At 42.9% G+C, this 24,011-nt stretch overlaps 2 protein-coding genes across 8 annotated transcripts in view; one reads left to right on the forward strand and one right to left on the reverse strand.

Moving 5' to 3' along the window:
• ECHDC1 (ethylmalonyl-CoA decarboxylase 1) overlaps window positions 1-17,382 on the forward strand; it is a 76,315-nt gene extending 58,933 nt beyond the window's left edge. The window contains exon 5 of the mRNA XM_019520311.1: window positions 15,677-17,382. Within this exon, the coding sequence (XP_019375856.1) occupies window positions 15,677-16,082 (406 nt within the window). The 3' untranslated portion in view covers window positions 16,083-17,382. The remainder of the gene's footprint in view (window positions 1-15,676) is intronic.
• Window positions 17,383-20,258: 2,876 nt separating this feature from the next.
• RNF146 (ring finger protein 146) overlaps window positions 20,259-24,011 on the reverse strand; it is a 30,979-nt gene continuing 27,226 nt past the window's right edge. For 5 of the 7 annotated variants that reach the window (XM_019520307.1, XM_019520306.1, XM_019520304.1 and 2 more), the window contains one exon: window positions 20,259-22,023. In XM_019520307.1, the coding sequence (XP_019375852.1) occupies window positions 20,964-22,022 (1,059 nt within the window). In that variant the 5' untranslated portion in view covers window position 22,023 and the 3' untranslated portion in view covers window positions 20,259-20,963. Of the gene's footprint in view, window positions 22,024-23,837; window positions 23,893-24,011 lie in introns of all 7 variants that reach the window. The other 2 variants (XM_019520309.1, XM_019520305.1) reach the window with 1 other exon arrangement.

Raw genomic sequence — 24,011 nt, forward strand, 5'->3', positions numbered from 1 at the left:
TCTTTGTATTATTTTTAAAGCAGCCTTTGCATCCAGACAAGACCAAATAATACTAATAGAAAAGCAAACACAAAAACAATAGCAATGGAAAAAAACGCTCAATCATTAAAGAACTCCTACTCAGTATAGCAGTATTAACCCTTACTTATATCCTGACCAAATTCTAGCTTATGTAATTGCATCTTGCCTATCTCTAGTTTCAAACAGACATGTGATCTTTCTTTAGCTGAGACACAAAATGCTGTGTAAGGGCTGCTACATACTGTTAAACAAATACTGTATTCAGTACCTAAGGCTGCTGAATTTCAGATGCAACTGAAGTGATCCCTTACTTTCCTGACAGTCTAGTCTCATGGCATATTTACGTTGGTGTGAACTCCCTTTCCACATTGGTAACTTAAAATTACAATAGAGTTACCCAGGAAAAAAACAGCTGTAAAAATATGTCATTGTATGCTATAGGCATTGTGGTGTAGCTACTTGTTCAGTACAAGCAGACCATCATATATACCCCACCATGTTGTGGAGCGGTACTTTAATAGTGCCTTCTCTAGCAGCTGCTTCAGGATAACTGTATATTGTCTCCTGGTGTAATTTTATACTGAGGTACAAGCTGATGTAAATAACACCAGAGTTAACATGTCATGTGTCTAGCCCAACAGGCATTAAGAGAATTAATTAGTTAATATATTATACGGCATACTTCGAATCTGTCAGTGAAAGACAGTGCAGAAGTGTCAGGTAATATAAATAAGTTGTCTTCCACCTATATTTCATGTGGAGATGTATTGCCTTCAAAATTCTCTAATGTTACTTAAAAAAAAATTATGAAGTCAACACTGAGGTTGACAGAAAGATCAAAATATGATGTTGCCCAGTGTGTTACTCAGTGTTATGTCATATGGGCAAGCAGAGATTAAGGATTATTGTTATAGACAGAAAGCCATGCAAGTCTGATCACTTTGGAGGGTCATATCATGCCACAGAGAGTCTACATCTCACCAGTTGCATTTATGGTGGAACGAGATTTTTTTCACATTGACTTTTCAGAGCTAGTCCCTGATAAAGACCAGTAGCAACAGCCATTAGATTCAAGCACAGAAAAAAGAATGTAAAGCATGTTTCTCCAGTGTCCCTCATTTCAAAGGACATCACTTAGGCCCAGAGTTATCTACCTAAGTACATACAGATACGATGTTTCTTTGTTTTGGTTTTGAGAACCAGTTATATCAGGCATAAAGAATCCTGGAAGGGAAACTATCAGTTGCCAGGAACCCTAACAGTAAACTTTTCTTGGTCAGCCTGGTTACATCTGCACAATGCCTGATTAGCTGGGACATGCAGTATGTCCTCTCCTTAAATACACTTATGGCAACTTGAGGACAAAAGGCTCATTAACTCTTCTGCTCCTGAGGCTCTCCTCCTTGTTCTGGTCCTTGACTTCTGGATTCAGATCCCTTGCTCGTTCTTGGTTCCTGAGTATTGCCTCAGATCCCTTTTTGCCTGCTGCCCTGGCCATTGGGGTATATGGCCTACGTCTCAGTCACATTACACCAATTTTTGTTACAAGAAATTTTGAAGAGAAAAATCTTTTTAATAATTTTTTTAAACTAAAACTTTTCAATAAAAAAATCATTTTAATTTTTCAAAGTAATTTTCAATAAAGCTTTGTGGGTTTTAGCTAAAAACTTAAGGTTTTCAAAACGTAAAGCCTAAACAGTTCTATTCCCAAATTATAGACTAACAGAATTAGAGATGCACAAGCTTTCATGAGCAAGAGCTTACTTCATTAGATGCTGTGCTCTGCTCACGAACGTTTGTTCATCTCTGATTCAGTTAGTCTACAGAGTGCATTCCTACCCTTCCTTTTGCCTGACTTAAGCATAACATTGCTGACTACCTCTGTCTATTCCCAAATTATCATTTTTCATTGAAAAGCTAGAAAACGTGGTTTTGACCTGATAAACTAACTCTCCTCTCCCACCGTTTGCTTTATTTGTCTGAATACACGTGGAGATTTATAATCATTTCCTTCAGCAAAAAGTCTCAAAGTTTTCAAAAAGTCTCAAAGTGTGTTCCTCAGACGCTGCTCCATCTGTTATTTTTCTTCAGAGTCCAAAACATTGGAAGAATCATGAATTTACTCCTCCCATAATCTTTAACTGAAAATCTGTTCATAAGATACCTTTGCCATGATGTCTGTGATCCCTTGTCAGAGATGGTCCTGTATGGAAATCCTGCTCCAACACTTTCACCTAGTAGTGAAGCATCTGTAGTGCTTGTGTGATTCTTTCTGCTGACATGAAGCTTCGCATTTTGGCTAGGATACTTAGGAAGTGCCCAGAATGTCTGTACTTGGGACTGTCCCTTGGACATTTTTATTTTAGCTCTTGGATATTGTTTTAATTTATTTAAATCTGGATAAAGGAAACTATTCTTACAGTCACTGAAAGAGGGACTGGTCTGTTCAGTTGGTTTACTAAAAAAGTAGCCAAGACCTACTCATTTTCTCTGTGAAGCAAAGATGCTAGGTTTCAGCTGTTCCCCTTCATGAGAAGTAAGTTAAAATCAGGAGGGAAGCTAATTTTGTACAGCTTTTTTGTTAGCATACCCAATAATTGGGGCTGAAGAGCAGCTTTCCCAATTTGCACTTAAAAAATATCCATGAGAGAGAGATTTTCTAGAAAGATACTTAAAAATATATCATTTTCAGTTAAAATGTTTGGCCTCGTTTATTTCTGCATGGTAACCCATTTCATTTTTCTGCATAATGAGTATTTTTTTTACTTGATTTTAAAGAATAACAAGCTCACCCCCCACACCCTTATAATTTCAGCCCTCTGCTTGCATTAGCAGAAAAAGCATAAAGCAGAAATCTGGGGTTATCAATTTTATAAAATCTTCACAGGAAAATTTTCTCTTTGTGTTGCAAGTGGAATAGATCTGTTCACTTCCTGTCATCCCCAATGGTGAGGCAGCAATTATTGTAATTCATTATTGCCTTATTCCTTTGTTGCCTTGAGCAGCAACACAAAAGGCTCTCCATAAGACGGTAGTGGTAGGGGGGGGATATATGTGTGTTGGTGAGCTTCTGTAGAAAAGAACAGGGAAGTCATAGCTCGCAAACGTTCATTGTATTCTTAGAGTTTGAAAGCCTGCCCAAACTTGTTAACCAGGAGTTGTTATCTGACAGTAGAATTGAACTTTTATATATCTTTAGAAGCCCATATAATTAATCATCCAAAACTGAAAGGCAGGTAAAATTATGGATAGCTTTCCTGATGATGATTCTATGATTGCTGATCTTGCGTGAGAAGAATGAGGATGGGGTTATATGGTCAAATTTTAGAAAAATCTTTGAATACTTTCTGTCAGTTTTTGGAATACCAGGTTAATGAATTGATGGTATAGTGAAAAAGAGGCAGAAGGAGCATGCACCATGCAATTAAAGAATTAGTCCAAAGTTGCTTTTTGGAGATTTTATTTTTAAGACTTGACTTTTAATTGCATCTGACATGAAAATCTGAGTGAGGGCTTCAAACTGCTTATCACCCACATTGTTGACAAGCTGAATTATTTCTTTGTAGTAATGCTTTATTTCTACTTCATAACACTCTTCCCATGACACACTGCTGCTTCAAAATTCATCAGAGACTCCAGGAAATCTCTAGCTACTGTGCTCTTTGTTTTGAAGTAAAATCCTATATAAAAGCTTTTTATATAGGATTTTAATCCTATATAAAGGCCATATAAAATCCTATATAAAGGCTTTTTTCTGTGTGTGCATGGTGAAGGGTGGAGGGAGCGGTTGTAAATAAATGGCCCCAGTTATCACATTACTGGTTTATCTTGACCAGGCGGTGACAAGGGAAATTTTGTCAATGGGACCAGTATTTTGAAAGCAGAGTGTTATGTTGTGAACTGAAGGTAGAGTTATGGTCAGTTCTTAGCTGGACTGACTTCTTGTGGACCAGCAGGGGCTCATTCTCAATAAGAGGAAGAATCTGTAAGAGATGGCAAGGGCTGACTGCACAATAGTTTTCAATTCCCACCTCTTCCGTCTTGTTGAAAATGTACCTGTGAAGCCAGGAAACCAGGTTGACTCCAATAACTTTATGGGGCTCTTCTCTAAACTTGGCTGACTATGAGGTGTCAGTAAACCCCTGCAGTGCTTCCTGGATCACTCCAAGGAACGAAAGACCCAAACCTGCATCTAGGTCCAGACAAGTATTTACAATCTATAACTGAACATGATGAAAATAATTGTTTTTCTTCTAAACTTTTCTTCTAATGCTATTTTTATGAATATAAAAGCTTTCAACATGTGGAATATGAAGAGGCGAAATACTCCTACAAAATGCTTCTTCCTTTTTTATGTCCTTTTAATAATAATTTTTAAAAAAATCTGTCTGCCCATTTTAATAGTCTTGGGCATCAGATAGACTTCTTCCAGTCCCATTCAGGAGCAAAAGTGTGCTGGAACACATGTAAAATGATTCCCTGATTGCTTTTGATACACTATTGCCCTTTTTCACAGGGCAGCTGTTCATTTGCATATAACTGCCCCAGAACAACTGCTGCTAGGTTTTTTGCTTCAAGATTCCCTGTCTCAAGATAACTCAGTTCACATGTCCATGACTTTGTGAGAGCGATGGAAACAAAATCCAGATTGCTTGCATTAGTCACCCTTCTCTCACTGTGATGCATAAATACCCTAACAATAAGCTCCTTAAAAATACCAAAACTGGATGTTGAATTACTGCCAAGCTTTATTGACACAGTTAAGGTTACCTGCCTGAGCCTTGTGGTTTTCTGAAATGCTGAATTTGGCTCCACTAAAACTTCTGCAAATCAAGGAATGACAAGTTACCACTGCTACTCCCTTTCCCCCACCCACACTTTGGAGCTGGCAGTAGTCTTTGGGAACATCTGAGTAAGAAGGGGGACCATACATAATGGATTGGAAGATGTTCTAAGAGGATGTGTCATAATATGTGCATTCCACAGATTTGAACTGTAGCATTTAACAGCATGTGCTTCAGCTGTTTTCACTGTTAGTTGTAGTTGCATTGGAGGGTGGAGGAGTTAGTTGGAGATTAGCATAGGTATTACTTCAGTGTGATGAGAAGCATACAAATATACCTCATTTCATCACTGATTTCATAGAATGTGTCAGTGGTGGTAACAGAAAAACTTTGTCATTGGAGATTCTCCTCAGTTTGGTGGTATAATATGACAGTGGTCTCAGGGAACTGATGTGTAAGTGAAGTGATGTGTATGTGAAGGCAATCTCTTATCAAGAATCCTCTGAGCAAGGATGAACTACTACGCCATGCTGCTCATCCATGTGGGCACCAATGATACTGCCAGGGGAGACCCTGAGCCTATCAAAAGTGACTGGGGCTCTGGGTGCAAGCGTGAGAGAGTTGGGGGCTTAAGTTGTATTCTCATTGATTCTTCTGGTCAAGGGAAAGGGCCCGGGCAGGAGCAGGTGCATCCTGCAGATGAATACCTGGCTTGCACAGGTGGTGTTGCCAGTAGGGATTTGGCTTCTTTGACTATGGGGTGTTCTTCCAAGAAGAAGGATTGCTGGGAAAAGATGGGATCCACCTGATGAAGAGAGGGAAAATTGTCTTCACAGACAGCATCACTAACCTAGGAAGGAGGGCTTTAAACTAGGTTTGCCAGGGGATGGAGACTGAAGCCCTGAGGTAAGTGGGGAAGCAGGAGACCTGGAGGAAGAGCAAGCAGGGAGAGGGCAACAGAGGAGGTGCTCTCATACTTCCTGAGAAATCAGGGCAATCAACTAGTTACCTTGGGTGTCTGTACATCAATGCATGGAGCCTGGGAAACAAGCAGGGAGAACTGGAAGTCCTTGCACAGCCATGGAACTATGATGTGATTGGAATAACGGAGAGCTGGTGGGAGCTCACATGACTGGAGCACTGTTGTGCATGGGTACAAACTGTACAGATAGGACAGGCAGGGGAGAACAGGAGGAGGAATTGTGCTTTATGTAAAAGAGCCATATGATTGCTCAAAGCTCCAGTATGAAGTTGGAGATATGCCTGTTGATAGTCTCTGGGTTAGGGTCAGAGGGGAAAGCAACAAGGGTGATAACAAAAAGGAAGGTTATAAGAAGTGGAAACTTGGACGAATAACTAGGGAAGAATATAAGAGTATTGCTTGGGCATGCAGGGATGAAGTCAGGAAGGCCAAAGTAGAATTGGAGCAAGGGATGTGAAGAGTAACAAGAAGGGTTTCTACAAGTATTTCAGTAGCAAGAGGAGGATCAGGGACAGTGAACGTGGGGGGCAGCCTTGTGACAGAGGATGCAGAAAAGGCTGAAGTGCTTGATGCCTTTTTTGCTTCAGTCTTCACAGGCAAGGTCAGCTCCCAGACTGTTGCACTGCACAGTTTGTGGAGGAGGTGAGCAGCCCTCAGTGGTAAAAGAGCAAGTTAAGGACTACCTAGAAATGCTGGACATGTACAAGTCCATGGGGCTGGATGGGATTCACCCAAGGGCACTGAGGGAGTTGGCTGGTGTGATTGCAGAACCACTGGCCATCATCTTTGAAAACTCATGGCAATCAGGAGAGGTCCCAGATGACCAGCAAAGGGCAAACATAGTGCCCATATTTAAGAAAGAGAAGGGGGAGAATCCAGGGAACTACAGACCAGTCAGCCTCACCTCAGTCCCTGGAAAAATCATGGAGCAGGTCCTCAAGAAATCCATTTCTAAGCATTTGGAGGAGAAAAGGTGACTAGGAACAGTCGGCATGGATTGCCTGGGGGAAGTCATGGCAAACCAACCTAATTGCCTTCTATGATGAGGTGACTGGCTCTGTGGATGTGGTGTGCCTTGATTTTAGCAAGGCTTTTGATATGGTTTCCCACAACATTCTTGCAGGTAAACTAAGGAAGTATGGGCTGGATGAATTGACTGTAAGGTGGATAGAAAACTGACTACAGCTCAGGCTCAGAAGGTAGTACTCAATGTCTACTGGGCAGCTGGTATCAAGAGGAGTGCCCCAAGGGTCAGTCCTGGGGTTGATTTTGTGGAATAACTTCATCAGCAACCTGGAAGATGGTATAGAGTGCACCCTCAGCAAGTTTGCACATGACACCAGGCTTGAGGCAGTAGTAGATATGCTGAAGGGTAGCGGTAGGATTCAGAGTGACCTAGACAAATCAGAGGATTGGGCCAAAAGGAATCTCATGAAGTATAACAAAGACAAGTGCAAGGTCCTGCACTTAGGACAGAAAAATCCCATGCACTGGTACAGGCTGGGGGCTGACTGGCTGGGCAGCAGCTCTGCAGAAAAGAACCTGGGGTTACGGTGGACAGTAAGATGAATATGAGCCAGCAGTGTGCACTTGTTGCTAAGACAGCTAACGGCATACTGGGCTGCATTGGTAGGTGTGTTGCCAGCAGGTCAAGGGAAGTGATTATTCCCCTCTGTTCAGCACTGGTGAGGCTACATGTGGAGTACTGTGTTCAGTTTTGGGCCCCCCACTACAAAAATTATGTGGACAAACTGGAAAGAGTCCAGCAGAGGGTGACAGAAATGGTGAGGGGCTGGGGCACATGACTTATGAGGATAGACTGAGGAAACTGGGCTTATTTAGTTTAGAGAAGTGGAGACTGAGAGGGGGCTTAATAGCAGCCTTCAACTACTAAAGGGTGGTTTGAAAGAGGATGGAGCTGGACTGTTCTCAGTGGTGGCAGATGACAGAACAAGGAGCAATGGTCTCAAGTTGCAGCAAGGGAAGATTAGGTTCGATATTAGGAAGAATTTTCTCACTCGGAGGGTAGCAAAACACTGGAACATGTTACCCGGAGAGGTGATGGAAGCTCCATCCTTGGAAGTTTTCAAAACCCGGCTAGATAAAGCTTTGACTGGGATGATCTAGTTGGGGATGGTCCTGCTCTGAGGTGGGGCTTGAACTGGACGACCTCTTGAGGGCCCTTCCAACCTTAACTTGCTATGATTCTATGATTTGTAACAGGAAGTCTGAGGTGATTTCTTTAGAAAATGCTCAGTAAGATAAGGGTAAGTAGGTCATTCGCTGACTTGATGCCAAACTTGGCCAAGACAATACTGTCCAAAAGTATTTCTATGTCTGTCCTTGTTTTTTTTTTTTATAGTGTGTGTAAGGCTAGAGTGTTAATATGGACATTAGGACAAAATTACGATTTTGTTGCTGCGGTGATATGCATCTCAATGCTGTGTCTTGAGAAGCTTAAGTAGACCTGAATTTGGCACCAGGTAACCTTAACTCTCTGATAACACAGTTTTAACATGTTTAAATTCCCAGGGGTAGGTAAATCTGGAAGCAGCATAGGAAAGAGATGGATTTCTGGTGGATTTTCTCCGGATCAAGGAACAGTAGAGGAAAATGGAAGGGGAGCCTAACTCTTTCCTTTGGCTGGGTGGAGCAGCAGTTGGTAGGAATTGTTGGGCATTGAGGTGATTTGAACAGGCATGTATGTTACTGGGGAGAAGGTGTTTAGCTACCTCCAGAAGAGGGGTCATGGCTGAGCATCTGGAGCAGGCAGAATCTTCTGCCAGCCCAGATGGTCTTTGCACCTGATTACTTTTTGTATTTTCTGCTAGAGAACTTGGACAAATCCCAGTTGGCTTGAACTTCCTCTGCATTGTGTAGGGGAGTCGGGGTTCTAGCTTAGGATATATGCAGATATTCCTGGGACCCGATCTTTGATCACATGACTTACTTTAAACTGGGTCCCACTTGTGCAGATGGTCACTGGTGCTGGAAGCCACACCAGGAACACGATCTATATAATTCAAAGTGAGGAGAGGGGTGGGCAGGATCAGGCTGGGGATTATGGGGTTTGGGGCAGGGAGGCAGTTGGCAGGATCTGTGGGGACTTGTGGGTCTGCTGGGAAGTTGTCCATCTTGGAAGTGGGGGGAGGCTAGAAATACCCTGGTCCTGGGGGAGGGAGGGTTGGAAAAGCACAGCGCCTGGGCTGAGGTGAGCGGCTAGGCTAGACTTTCTCACCCCTGGGGCTGCATTCCAAACGTGTACAGACATTCATTAGATTGGACTAACTCATTCCTCATTCCAGGTGAACTAATTTTAGATTGGGCCAGCCACATTTTGTCTGATCTAACCTTGCTGAATGTACGGGTCGGCACTTACACTGACTTAACCCTACTTAGGTAGGGATCAATCTAAGTGTAAGTCTGCATGTACCCAGTAAGGATGTAGATTTCATTGGGTGCAGAGCGACCTATGAGTTACAGCACTTCACTCTCAAGTAATTTGTTTACTTGTGATCTCACTCAGTTTCATTGTTCTGGATATGAAGATTGAGTCAGGTGACTTTTTCCTAACGGCACACCAGGGACTTCCATCTTCCCTCTGTTTAATTAATATTAATTCCTTGATAGTATGACATTGGATTCTGCATGTAAATTTTAGAATGCATAGAAAGTATTGTTGTTGAACCAGAACAATTCCAAAATGAGCCCCTCCAGAAAGAAGGCGTGCAATGTCTACAGCGCGTTTGCTGGAAACAACCATGGGTAGGATTTGAACCTTCAGTGTACAGGCTTGGGGACCACAAAACCTGGAACTGGCAAGTTAAACTTGCCAGGAACTGACTACTTAAAAGCGGTCTGGCTTTAAGGAAGCTTTGTCTTGCTGTGCATCTTTGTTTTTTAGGTGCTTAGCCGTAGCCCATGCTGATCAGGCGTTAATAACTTTACCCATAATAACTCGTTTCAGTATTCAGCAGAGGGGCCTCAGGTGCTGAGATGAATTCCTAATAACTGGGATTTAGCATGGGGAGAATTAGAGACAGAATTTGAGTCCCCAGGTGTGTGCAAAAGGACTCAATAACACAAAAATAATAATAAAACGGTGTGGAGAACCAGGTGATTTTGTAAATGGATACTGTCTGATGGAGCCTCTTTGCCCAAATGATCCCCAATTCCAGTCACTAAACTTATCCTGCACTCATATAATGCACAGCCTGTTTTAAGGTAAGCTGAGTCTTATGTAGATCTTAGACCACTTGCAGGTTTAGCTTCATAAAATAAATGCTTTATAGCAGCCTTTACTACAATAAGTAGTGAAAAAGATGTAATAAGAAGTTGGGAAGAAGGTACCAAGGGAATCCTCTTGGAGGTGATGGGTTTGGGGCACCTGCATGGAAACTTTAATTAAGTGCCTTCCCTCTTCAAGCTTTCCTTCACAACACCTGTCTTGGTTAATCATTATAATGTTGCCTCCATGCATTCTTCTATGTGGGCTGTTGTCCTGTGACTTGCATGGGGTCTAAGCTAAGATATAATCTCTTTATCGCTGTATTGTTTTCCTTTTTGTGGGTATTTTGTAAAATCCTATTACACTCTGATGGTGCTTTGTTAACAATAATAGTATTAGCATCCTGCTTCAGAAACAGTAGGTCCTTTGAGCACCTTGCATCTTCAAAGGAATGCAACTTTAAATCCCTCTTTAATGTTGTTTGCATCAGTTGATTTCCTTTAAGGTAGACTGCTTTCTTGAGAAAAGGGCCTCTGGGTAGATTTCAGTGTTACATGATTTATTTTTTGAAAGCCAATTAGTGTTTGAGTGGTAGACAATCCCCTATGGACTGACTGACTTTGTATGTATCATTTACTTTCTGTTTCTGTAGAAATAACAGCAAGGGACCTAACCTTTAGCATGGCCTTAAGAAGGAATACCTGCTTGTCTCCTTTTATTGAGCTTTCTCTCTTCATAATGGCTTATGCTTCTCCTACTTTATTTTCCCTTTTTTTGTATACAACTCAAAGCAAAAAAGGCTTTTAATCGCTTTTGGAAGACACTTAATGAGTATCACCATGAATATGATATGGAGGGAAGTACAACCCACTGCTGTAGTTGCTTCCTAAGGAAAATGGATTAACAAATCATAGGGTGAGTTCTTAACTAAGACAGGTGTGAGATAACAATGAGCAAAGTAAAGATGAGATACCTTTGAAAATAATAATGCACCATTACAAGTTGGGAGATCAGTGGTTTTATTCTAATGTGTACAGTATAAGACATAAATAGAGTAGAGCTAACCTTCAGAGCTTGTTTTACTGTGGTCATTAATTAGAATAAATCAAACCCAGGGTATGGACAGACATAATGTCTATCATGCATTAAAAGCAATAAATAGTGAGTAGTGCCATACATAATACTAGCATGCTACAACTCAGCCCTTCCCAAATCAAAAATAACTGGATAAAGCAGAAACAACTCCAACTTGCCTTAGAGTAAAGCCCATCAGGTTATATCCTTCCATTCCTTTAAGGAGAGTCAGCCCAGCAGCATCTCATTATGCTTTGGGCTTCCCACCTCCATTCTGCCCTGTCAACTCTTCTGCTGTGTGGTCACAGTCCCTGCATGTAACCTGAACCTTAATATAATAGGTGGGAAGGCAGGAACTTATTGTCAGACTGCTACTTTGCTGATCTGGCTTCTTGAGAGTAGCATGCACCTTCTCACCCTCCTACCAAACAACCGGAACCTCAGAAAATACCCTCAAAATGTTTTACCAGCTGGAGATTCTTGACCTCTTTGCCATCCAGGGTAAGGAGAGCACTCAGTGGGTCCTGTGGGACAGCCACTGAAACCAGGCCATTGAAGACAGATCACAGTAGAGTTGGCAGCTCACAGGCACAGTCAGGACCAAGACAAAGGTCTGGAAATCCCAATACAAGACACCAGCCAGGCTTCAGATGCCCATCAGTCAATGTGCTTTTACTATGAAGAGCTGTCATAGAAACTCATTGGGAATGATGCCATAGAGCCGTGCTTCATTGCTGAGTAAGGGGTGTACTTGGACTTGTTCAGAAGCAGTGATATGGAGAATGAGGACCATAGGCAGGCTCAGAACGTGCACTGGAATCAGTCCCAGGCTTGGAGTGCAGGCCTGAAGAATTTCAGGGAAACCCTGCTCCTTTTTGGGACCATGAAGCAGATGTGCCAGTTGTCAGGACTGGACAGCTGCGGTGACACAAATATCAACAAGGACCCACCTGCCCCTTGTGCCCTCATCCTCCCTGGGAGAGGTCAGCCTCATCGTGACTTGGGAGATGTCAGCCAGAGGGAATTCCTGCTTGGTCGCTCAAAATCCCTCTGGTGTGTAGCAGTGCCCCTTCACTCTGGCAGCACCAGTAGTATTCCTGCCTATCCTTCAACTGGCCTGTTGTGTACAAGACCCAAGGTGTGCTATACCCAGAGCCAAGATTTATGTGTACTTGGAGAAAGAGGAGCAGCTCAAAGTAGTTGGGGGCTCTGGCTCTCAGCCCATTCATGCACCAAAAGTGGAAACTATTGAGACTGCTCTGGAAACTCCTGAAGTCTTCAGGTGTGGGTACCTACCATCTCAGGAGACTGATCTTCATTTAAATAGTTTCCTGTGGTGGCATGTTGGCAATTAAAGGGGGCTGTAGGAATTATCACTAAGTTATACAAGTAGAGCAATGATGCCTTGTTGCTTTACTCCCCATCCAGAGTCAAAGCCTGCAGCTGCTGATGGTTCTGCTATAGTCCCAAAGTCAGTGCCAGAGGCAGGACTCAACGTGTGGCCAGAATGAGGACGAGGCAAAGTCGGGAGGGAGCAGCAAGACTGACATGCCTCAGTAGGGTTTTATCAGGGCTAAGGCCAGTAGTGAGGCTGTGAGCCTGGTGAGATGCTGATGAAGGACCTCTGTGTGGAGAAGGAAACAGTATTCTCTCATAGTCATTCTCAACTAATAAATAAGAGCTTCCAAGCAATTTTGTTCCCCATGCCCTAACCTTCCTTGGCCCAAGCCATTAGCTCCCACCACTGTTTTTTCCAGTCCCCGAGATGGGCTTTCATGACTTAGACAGTAGTTTTCCATTCTATGGCTTCCAGTTACAGGACCCTCCATCACGTGCACAAACTTACCTTCAGCAAGCTCAGCAGCTCCACAGGCAAATCTTGACTTTCTTCCAGAAACCATTTCCTCACCCATACTCCATCACTGGCTTTCAGTCATCACTGAAAGGCTCCATAGTTCCTTTTCTGGTGCAGGAGGGAACACTGGGGCATACTTCTGAGTCTCTGTGGAAGGACTATGTGAACAGAAATAAATCCCCACCACCAAACTCAGGCCCTGTCAGTGCTCTTTCGGGGGGAAGGGGTATGGTGTGGGATACGAGCCCTTTCAGTCCTCCAGACAACACAGAGGGAGCCTATTTTGCAAGTTCACCCCAAAAGACCCCTCCCTTTTTAGTGGCATGCACTGAGTCTGGTCTAGAGCCCATTTTCAAGCTTCCTCTTCCTTACCTCCTGCAGTTGCAGAAATCTCCTGTGCTCCCTTTACGAGGCAATTTGCTGTTTCGCTCTTGCAGCCTTGGGTGTTTGTTTGTGCAATTTCATAAACAAGTTTTTGCCACTTTTGTTGCCAAAAAAGTCTAATAATTTTGTCTTTCACTTACATTTCAACTGATATACCCTTCCCCTGCCCAGTGATCTGGCAACATTGAACGTAGTTTGCAGGGTCCTCCCTCATGAAAATATCCTGTTGTGATTTTTGAGGTCAAGTCTCTGGGGCCTGAGACTGACAAGCCTCTAAGCCTCCATCACCCAGGCTTCCAGTAAGAAGTCATGCTTCACCCGATCCCTCCCCCCAGCCTCATATGTTTTGCAGCATGCAGGACAAAATGGCCATCTTGGGTAACTACTAAATGTTCAGTAGCTTCTAGGCACATTCCTAGTGCTCTTAGGCAGCCTCCAGACCTATTCCAGTATTTTGGCAGCTGCTCAGCAAGTAGCTGAACAGCCTTTTAGTATAGGATTTCATGAGTAAGAGGAAGAGAGTGTGGGCTGGGTCCCAGTGTAGCATTAAGTCTAGAAGTGCTGGGGAAAATGCTCTCTGCATCACTGGGGGGCAGCCTGTAGTTCTGAAACCCCCTAACTGCAGACTTGTATGACACTCCATAGTCCATACATGAGCTGACCCTGCTGACCTGTGATGTCCTGGAGTATACCAGAGAAGTATCCCTTGTAGTTAGTTAATATACTCTCAGCCCTGAGATGCTGGGCAGAGGATGGCAATGCACATGCAGTTTCAGAAACTCTTTACAGCCATGACATCTTCTAGGTTGAGTATATAATGAACCTAGGTGCCAGGACCTTCAGGGGAGCAAAGTACATCTCCTGTGTGGCTGATCCAGCTGCAGATGTTCTTGTATTAAAATGGTTGGCCACACAATGGAGGGGGTTGGAGGTTTCTAGTTTCCAAATGGCTATTGCCACCCACAGTGGGGTACCCTCATTTGGTTGGCCTGGCTACAGAGCAACAGGTCCAGCTTAGTGCAGATCAGCACCCAGCTCATTCTGAAATTCAGCTACTACTCTCATCCCGGGTCTGCAGCATGATCCACTCCCGCCAGACTGTGCTGGTCTGTGTCAGAAGCAGCAGTAGACATGATCCCACAGAAGACCATCATAAATGGAATCTCTCAATATCTCCCTTAGTATGTTATGTTCAGACTGAACAATACAGGACACAAGTCCTGGGAAGCACCTAATGCCAGGTTCATTGAGTACTCAGCTGCCATGCTGTGGCAAAGCAGCTGGCAAAAATGCTAAAACACAGTGAAAAGTGTGGCCTGGTAGGTCAAAACTGTCCCCTGTGAAGCTTGCTGTGGCACTACTTTCTCAGTGCCAGCAGCTTGAGGAGATAGGAAGTATTTTCTGTACCGCTCCTGGGAATGTAATGGACCTGTAACTGGTTAGTCTTCCTGATATACTCATAATGGCAGGAAGCACAAGCCAGAGCATTCAGGAAGCCTGGAGAACAAATTCTCATAAAGCTGTGCAGTTTCTATCTTGGAAATTGTAGCTAAAAGGGGATCTCTGTTTCCCAACTCTGTCAGTGAAGTGGTACAACAGCATCAGCTACTGCAAAATGTGATACAGCTTTGGTAGGAGGGAGTTGTAAGATACTGACACAGTACAAATGGAAAGCACTTCAATGTCTGCCTTGATTTGAAGTAGCTTTAATGTCTGCCCAGATCTTCAGAGTGAGGCTCTAAATAGGAAGTGAGCAGAAATGAAGCCTGCAAATGCAAAATGAGACAACAATAATTCAGAGAGGTGGCACCACCTTTACAACACTGTAGAGGTGGCACCCAGAGTTTGACCTGTCCTCTCAAAATACCAGTTTTGTGCTTTTGCTCATTTAGCTCAAGGATGTTGATTTCTGGTGTTGTTTTCAGCATGAATTAAGGAAGCAGGCTGTGTTGGCAGTTGTGAGTCAGCATGAAGGCCTCTTACACTGCATCTTCACACTTCATTTTCTTTCAGGCACTTGTAAAAAATGACCTCTGACTAGAGGTAGCAGTCATAGTACTAAATGGTCTGCTTGTCTGGTGCAGTCTAAGAAATATAATGCCTGGTTTCCAGAAGGGCTGAGTGATTATTCACAGCTCAGACTGAAGACAGGAGAAGTTGTGAGTATGCAGCACCTTTAAAAAAAGAACTTGTTTAGCATCCAGGTACAAGTTGTTTAAGGGGCTCTGACCATAATAGCACACTACCTGGTTCTACTTCACTTGACACAGGAAACAGTAAAGTTGGTTTTAATGTGGTTCGCAATAACTACAGAGATTAACCACTGAATTTTTGTTTCCTACAAACAGATTAATGACTCCAGGAAGCGAGATTAGATTTGTCCACAAACTGATGGGTTTAGTACCTGGCTGGGGTGGAGCTACCAGGCTAGTACAACTCGTTGGTAGTAGAAATGCCCTCAAGCTGCTAAGTGGTGCTCTCAAAGTGGATCCTGAAAGAGCGGTGCATCTTGGGCTTGCTGAGGAGATCTTACCATCTTCAGATGAAACTGGATCTTTAGAAGAAGCCTGTACATGGCTAAATCAATATACAGAGGGTCCAGCTGATGTGATTCAGGCTATGAAAAAGGTAGTCATAGCAGGAAGAGAACTACACCTAGAAGCTGCCCTAAGGGAAGAGAAGGACATTTTTGCAACTCTATGGGGTGGGCCTGCCAATGTGCAGGCCTTGGCTCAGAGAGCAAAACACAAATGATTAATTTTCAATGTATAAGAAAAACATGCTTGATCTTTTGAAAACAAAGCCATACATTTGAACCATTTAATAATTTGTTAATTTAAGCTGAAATTAACATTCCTAGCTTTTCATACCATGGATTTATATTTGATGTGCTACCACAGAGAGAAATCTCTAGTAGATTGTTTGCTTTCCTACTAACAGGTTGAATGGGGATTAGTGAAATTAATGTTCAAAGATAAATGCTGTGCTGGGATGGAACTGTTATGCTCTCAGAATGGGACTGAAGTCATTGCTTTTCTAATTTGTATGGATATTATTGCTAGTGAAAGGTGCTGACTTGACTACACAAGAAATGAAGCTTAGGATGAGTGTGGATTGAAAGTATGTTTCCCTCTGCATGTGGCCAAAAGATCTCAAACTAGTTCTGGTGAGATCCTCACTACGGTGAGAGGTTAGTTTATTTTTTATCTTCAATTAGATTTTGGTGCTGCAGCTGAAAATTTAAGCAAGGATACATATTAAGGTAATATTTTTTTGTGAAAAGGATGCAAATTCAAGAATACTGAGCTACTAAACTAACTTAGACACAGGTCCTCAAAGATACTTAGATACCTATTTATCTGACTTTTTAGTGATCCAGGTGCCACTGTGTAGGTACCAGAACATCCTCAAAACTGTTGGTTATCTGCTGTCTAGCATCATAGACCCCTGAATTCCCTCATTGGCTAAGTTTCTGCAGATGGGCCTATGCAAAGCTGCCCAACTTTTGGCTCCATGCTTCAGCCGAGCTATGGGTACTATTAAAATACCCATTTCCCAGTATGTGGTCCCCAATCCCTAGGTATGCCAAGAGTGCAGTGTTACAGTTTGAGTCCCATCCCAGAACATAATTGTTAGAGCACTTGCTGAGCTGTGGGAGGCCTCAGTTTAAAAGCCTGCTCTGAAGCAGGGATTTAAATGTGTTCCACACATAAAGGGAATACTCTTAAACACCAGCCCATTGGCTATTCAGTGGTGGAGGGCATTTTTTCTCTCTCCCAGCTGTTTCACTTTGTGTAAAAAAATATTAATCAACTTCTAGACCAGTAGCTGGGGGAGATTCATATCCCTGCTCTGAAGACTATTTAATCCTTTGTTCAAAAAACACCATCACAACAAGGATGCAGATACAGAACCATCCCAGAACTTCCAGCTTTGTGACTTGAGCACTTGTCTGTGATGTGGGTTCACATGCTGGCTTTACTGGGGTAGGATAGGGACTTGACCCTAGGTTTTCTGTATTTCCACTGAATACTCTAGCTAGTAGTCTGATGGAGGAATGTTTTCCCTCATCCAGTGCCTACTTCCAACCATCTATGCCTGTACCAGAAGAGGGTTCATGGCACAGTATCCCAGAGGCACAGTCTTCCTGACTACTCAGATCACACCACTCCAGCCAGTCTTCCACTTACGCCAGGGTGTTAAAAGATAGGGCTTGTGGACCAGATCCAGCCCATGAAGCCTAGGGTACTACTCATGGGTCTTGCACACTGCATGTGGTGCATGCCAGACTGGTCACCGGCACTGCGTGGGGTCTAGCATGCACTGCACAGTGCACAAGCCTGGATCTGGTGCACATGATGTATGTGGTGTGCAAAGCTAGAGCTAATCCCAGGTGTACGCTGCATGCAAAGCCTATGCTGAACTAGCCTTGCATACTGTGTCTCACACACATGTACACAAAGCCCCAATTAATAGTCTGGCAAAACAGTAAATGGTAGGTGCCTAAAGGGTTGGGTGTATCCCTTGCTGGGATAGATACCTAAAGAACAATTCAAGCACCAGAGAACTTTTTTAGGTCTGGCCCTTCCTAGTCTCAGGTGGGGAGTCCTGGGTACTACATCACAACTTTCTGCACACTACAGGGATCCTTTTTTTGTAGTTACTTACATGCCCTAAAGCTCTGTGCTGATGCGGTAGAGATTTTATATAATTTAAAAGATATTCCACACCCCCAAAAAAATTGCTGTAGTGTGCATCTATCCACCCTTCCTTTACAAGTTGCAAATCTCTTAATTCACTGAGCTACAGAGCAGCTTAGCTAAAATTGGCAGGAAAATAGTCTCCCATTGAAGGTAATGGCTTATGTCTAAAACAGGAATTAGTATTTGCTGCATCTTTTGAGCTGGACCTAGAGAGTGAATCTGCTGCTTCCGATAATGGGCTATTAAAGCTAGGCTGGGGAGAGCTTAACTGAGGAATTCACAGCTGCAGTCAGTCAGTCAGCGGAAGCCAAAGGCAGCATGGGTGTTCTGCTCAATAAAAACCTGTGTCTACCTCAGACAAGAGCGAGAAGGAAAAGCAGCAGTGAAATCCTCAGGAATAGGCTGCTTCACAGGCTGAGCAGCCTGGAACTGGGTCAACTGGAAGTTTATGCATTTTGTCCATTTCAGTATGTGCCTTAAGATAGGACCAATACCTGTAAACTCTTTAGGACAGGGTGTTTCATTATGTATTTGTAGAGCCCAAGGGTGCCCAATCCTCATTAGAACCTCTGTTAAAAATAAGTAGCAAGAAAATGACTAGCTGAAAGCCAAACAAGAAAATTAAAGAGGAAACATTTTGTCTTCCTTTTTATGGTGCAATTCATATCTATCACCCATATTAAATGTAACCAGAGAAATTAATTTTTTTTTAGTTCTTTGCTTTGTGATGGCTGAAAGCACTAAGAACTAGGGGAGCAATTCTTCAGGAAGGCACCTCAAGGGAGGACAAGCGAGGACCAATGGACATAAACTGAGAGAGGGTAAATTCAGGCTAGACAAGAATCTGGAACACACCCAGCAGAAGTGAAGTCACCCTCCTTGGAGATGTTAAAGATAAGGCTGGACAGGCACAATGTCAAGCTCATCTGAGCCCAATAACTTCCTGCCCACGGCAGGGGACCAGACTTGATCTGTCAGGTCCCTTCTGGTTCTGTGATTCTATAAAAGAATCTCTTTCACAGCTCATAAATTTACACATCTTCCCCTTTCCACAAGTGTCCTAATTCACCTTCAGAAGTTCCTTTCCACCTCGAGATGACTCCTAGTATGCTCTTTAATCATTGCCACCAATTTTTGGTGAGAAGTGGAGCGCAAGTCAGTCAAATCTCTTATGTTCCCATGTTCTGCATCTTCATTTTCCACAAAAGGAATCAGAGTGGGACAATAGAGTATGGTGTAATCTTCATAGCAGCTACCCTGCCATAAATTTTTGCTTGAATTATGACATATACCAAGATAAGATTTGAATATATGGGCTTTCTTTTCAGAAGAACAGTTTGAAATCCACAAACTTCAGACTGGGCACCATTATAATCTGTAGGGCTTCTGTTCTTGGCATGTAAAGTGCACCCTTCAGCTCAGTTCTGAAGCACTGTACCTTTAAAACACACTGCAGGTACCATCTTTCTTTGTTAGCTGAAATATGCTGCATTTTCCACTGTTTTTTATTAAGCATATTAAGTTTACATTTTAATGGATGATGCTTTATTACCATCTTAGTCTGTTTTATTGCACAGACGACACCCTGCTTCTCTTTCCTCCGAAGACTATGCTGAAATGTACTGAAATTGTTTCTGAATAAAATTTGAAAGATGAAAAGCAAATACAGTATTTCTAAGTTCTTTCAAACCACAGCTTCTCAAGTTCTGTAATCTTCCTGAAGACATGAGGAAAAGCAAACATGGGATCAACAGCAGAGCTACGCCATGAATTAAGGGGAAACTCTGGAAGTGTACCCACCAATTCAGGACATGGCAATAGATTTGTCATGTGATAAACAAATAGCAAAGTATTCCCTAAAATTTGACTAAAGCTTTGCCCTAGGACCAACACTTTAACCTTTTGATTGTCTAAGTACATAGCTACATACACTTACAATGTTCCTGAATGTAAATTACAGCCTGGCTGCTTCTCTCCTGAAGTCTTTCTTTATTTACCCCAGCACAACAGGAGAAAAACCTGAGCAGCTCTGACTGGAGACTACATGGGTTCGAAACCCATAACTAACACTAATTCAGACAGTCAGAAGAACATGTACATACCATGGTGCGGTCAGCACACTACATTAGGAACAAAAATATCAAGATCACTCAAAGCCAGACCAAACCAGAGCATGCTGCTTCATGACAGATTTCCCTCTGATAAAGTTCAAAGTCCAAACAGATGGTAGATTGTTACTGATAAAATGTAGTTTTATTAAATTATAAATTTTGTAACAAAAACAAGACAGATCAAGAAAGACCTCAAAAACAAAACTACAAGGACTAGATGGTAAAACCAGTGAAAACGCCATGAAGTGTCTATAGATAAGAATTTGCAACAGAAGTTAATAGCATTTTTACATTTCCATTTAAGGAAGAAGATAAAATGATTGCTGTTTGTCTAGTAAAAACACATTTTAGCTCCAAACTCACATCTATTTTCTCACATCAAATTGAGCATCTCTCACACCCAACATGGTGTCCTGTTCCCACATTGCTTTAGTGTTCTTTTCATACATCAATCCATGCAGAAAGTAGTAAGACACTTAATGCAACAGTCAGATAATGAAGACAATCCAAGTTGTACAGTGGATATACATTGGCCAAAAAGGGAGAGAGTAGTTCCAAGGGGTAAAATGCTACAAAATAAACACGTGATACTTTCTGGGTAATGTTAAGCAGCTTTCAAACCATTAACAAGACAACCCATTTTCTTACATTTAAAGAGTTTTCCAGCTGAGATGTTAAAAAGCCTAACTTAAATGGCCAAATCAGTTTCTCATCTTACCAACTCCATCTCACTCCAAATACACTAAGGTTTGAGTGCAATGCCAACAGGGACAGAAAATTTACATATACAGGACTGAGTTTTTAATCACATGGCTCTAGATTTAAACTTCAGTTACTGTGCACTGTCCATCAGGCCTTCTAGATCTCACACTGGTGCTTACTGCCCCACCCCCTGCAACTGGTCTCTCCACTATTGACTGGTTTGCATTTGTAATCAAGTGTCTCTGCTGAGCAGAGGACGCGCGTGGCTGGAGATGAGCAGACATATCCTCGCTATCACTGCTAGCATCCGATTCAGTTTCCTCAACAGAGGTGTCAGGAGCTGGCACCCTACCAGAAGATGATGATTCGTGGTCCTCCTCTCCCTCTCCTGCATGACTTCTTTCAGCCAGATTGTCTCCATTTATTTGTAAGTGGGCAAAAGAGTTCTCTAAAGAAGTGCTTGCATCAGGTGATGGTGTTGAAGGACTCGTTGGCTGACCATCTACTGACATTAGGGGCCTAGCAGAAACAGATCCGAGAGGCTGCAGAGCCGCAGCCCCCAGAGTCAGCGTACTGTCTGCACCATCAGCAGAGCTCTCTCTTGCTAGATTGACAGAATTAGAATCACAGTCCAACCTAAGCCCGGCCACTCCCTTCTTTGGTATATCTATTATGTCCCGTTTTATTTTCCTGCGACGTCCATGCTCATTTCTCCTGTACTGAACCATGTTTTCAAGATCTGCTACATACAAAAACCCAGCGATTAACATCTCAGTATTCTTTTTACCTTTGGAAAAGGCATCTTCTAGCTCCCTACTGGTACGTTCATCATACTGCCACCAACCATTTCTACCTTCATAGTACCAGGCGTATTCTCCATTGCCTCTGCTTGCTGCTTTGAGTTCCTCTGGTGACAACAAGGTTGGCTTGTCAAGGAAGTCCTCTGGAATCTCCTGCCGACATAGTGCACATCGTTTCCCAAGCCAGGAAGCTCCCTTCACACACAGATAGCAGAAGACATGTTTACAAGGCAGACTCACTGGATGGACACATGTTTGCAAACAAATAGCACATTCAGGGACAGTCAGGGAAGGTGCTGCATTGGAACATGACTCGTTTGTCTTCCTGTTTGTGGGAAGCATGTTTATTGAGTGATCAATTTCACCACAGCCAGCCATCCTAAAGAGAATCAAAAATATAAAATCAGGTTATACACTTCAGATCAAACGGGGACCCTAAGCTAAATCACCACTCTCAGAAGAAACCTCTGTGAAGTTAAAACTACATTTTGAAAACCTGAAGATTTTAAAAATACTGACATTTCTAAATGTTATATAGTTTTCATTCTCTTAGAAGAACTGACTTTATTAAGTACCCAAGGTCAGTGACTTCAACTTTTTTCCAAATACTGCCTTGAGCATCCCAGCCTTTGGGATTTCAGTGGAACATCCTAGTATGCCAAGTCACAAATGAATGAGTTTGGAGTTCCTCTGTCTTCCATAAGCAGCCGTGTTAGCTAGACAGTCATGTAACTTTTGGTTGTGTCCACATGGGCGTGGACACGTTTACCTGGGGACACGTAGCAGCGGCGCCTTGTGTCCAAGGAACGCCTGTGCAACGCACCCTCTGGCATGCGGTGGATTTCCCTGGGTGGGGTAGGGGAGGCTGGGGCCAGCAACTGTGCAAGCCCCAGCAGCCTTACCTAGGGTCCCAGGGGCCTCAGGGAACTGCAGCCTCAGCAATCCTGCTGCTCTGGTTTTGGGTAGTGCATGCTGCCCCCATGTGCTCTGCCCCACTTTTTATTTGTGTGGGTTTTTTTGATCTGGGGATCTTCCAGGGTCAACCCCCCCCTCCCCTTGTAGCTTGGGGAACCCCTGAACATACAGGCACATACTGCACAGCTCTGCTCATCTGGATGCAGCCTTTGATGAAACAGCTGCTAGAACATCTAGTCAGCCACCTGTTTCTTTGCCTATTCAGGAGGTGAATACCACCTTTGACTCCTTCCTCCCCCAAAGGAAAATGTCTTCAATAAGTGTTTTCTTGTTGGCACTTGGCTGTTTTAAGAGGTATTCTTAATACCACTGGTAAGCAGAAGCCTAGTTACGGGTTGGCAGATAGAAATACCTACTCAGTCTCCTCTCCCCCCATAGCACTCCACCCAAGACACTTTTTTCCCTGCTCTTGTCAAATAAACGTTAAGTGCCAGCATTAGGTAACCACTCAAAAGAAGTTAATTTTGTCCTGAAGCAGTTTGTTTTCACTCTTACAAAGTACGCTTTTTACCTTGTAATCTGAGGATATAAGGCTGACCTCAGCAAGGTCCCCTAGAGATAATATTGAAGTACCTGGTCTTCACTGTGTTTCTAAGCTCAGGATTGCTCATGCTTATTAATGATCTCAGAGTAAAAATGCACCTTTTCTAGCTACAAAAAACAAGCTCAGTATTGTAAACAGCTCAGAGAGGACCTTTTAACCAGACCAGGTTCCTGCTAGTTGTGACGCACATGATGGTAGCCATCTTAACTCTACAATTTGTTTGGCAACAGGTCCCCGTTCAGCTGTTTCTGGCTGGCCTCCTGCCCAGATAGTTAAAAAGGTCTCAGCTTTGCTCGGAGATCCAACAGAAAAATAAGTCCCTGAAATAGAATCTTTTTTTCTGGACAATGAATTAACTGTTTCAGTGTCCATAAAGAGCCCTCAGACTTCCTCTTTACCATACGGAGCCTGGTGGCTACCGGGGCATTTTTTCAGAACCAAAGACTTTTTACCTTCCAGCCCCAAAGCTAGCAAAAATTAAAAAAAAAAGAAAAAGGAAGTAATTGTCAGCAATAAGAAGGGTTGTTTCAAAACTGGGTGAGATTAAAAGGGACAAGAACTGTCTTTTGTAGACATTATTCTGCCCTACAGAAATCGGAAGAAAGGAGGATCTCTTAAGATACATGGCAAGAAGCTCAAGAATCTACATGAAAATGCAAATTTGAAGGTCATACCTTTCGTTCTGGTCCTAAATCCTTCATCTTGTTTTTATGACCCCATATAAATAACCTTTAAAGGTTAAAATAAGGGAAAGAATACAGATGGACTTTTCCAGTTTGTTCTGTTGTGGAGCCCTAAGTATTCCCCTCTTTAAAAAACAAAAAAACAACAACCCCCCCCCCCCCCCC

The sequence above is a fragment of the Gavialis gangeticus genome, unplaced genomic scaffold, assembly GCF_001723915.1.
Source record: "Gavialis gangeticus isolate Ggan-Ray unplaced genomic scaffold, GavGan_comp1, whole genome shotgun sequence".
NCBI classification, from domain to species: domain Eukaryota; kingdom Metazoa; phylum Chordata; order Crocodylia; family Gavialidae; genus Gavialis; species Gavialis gangeticus.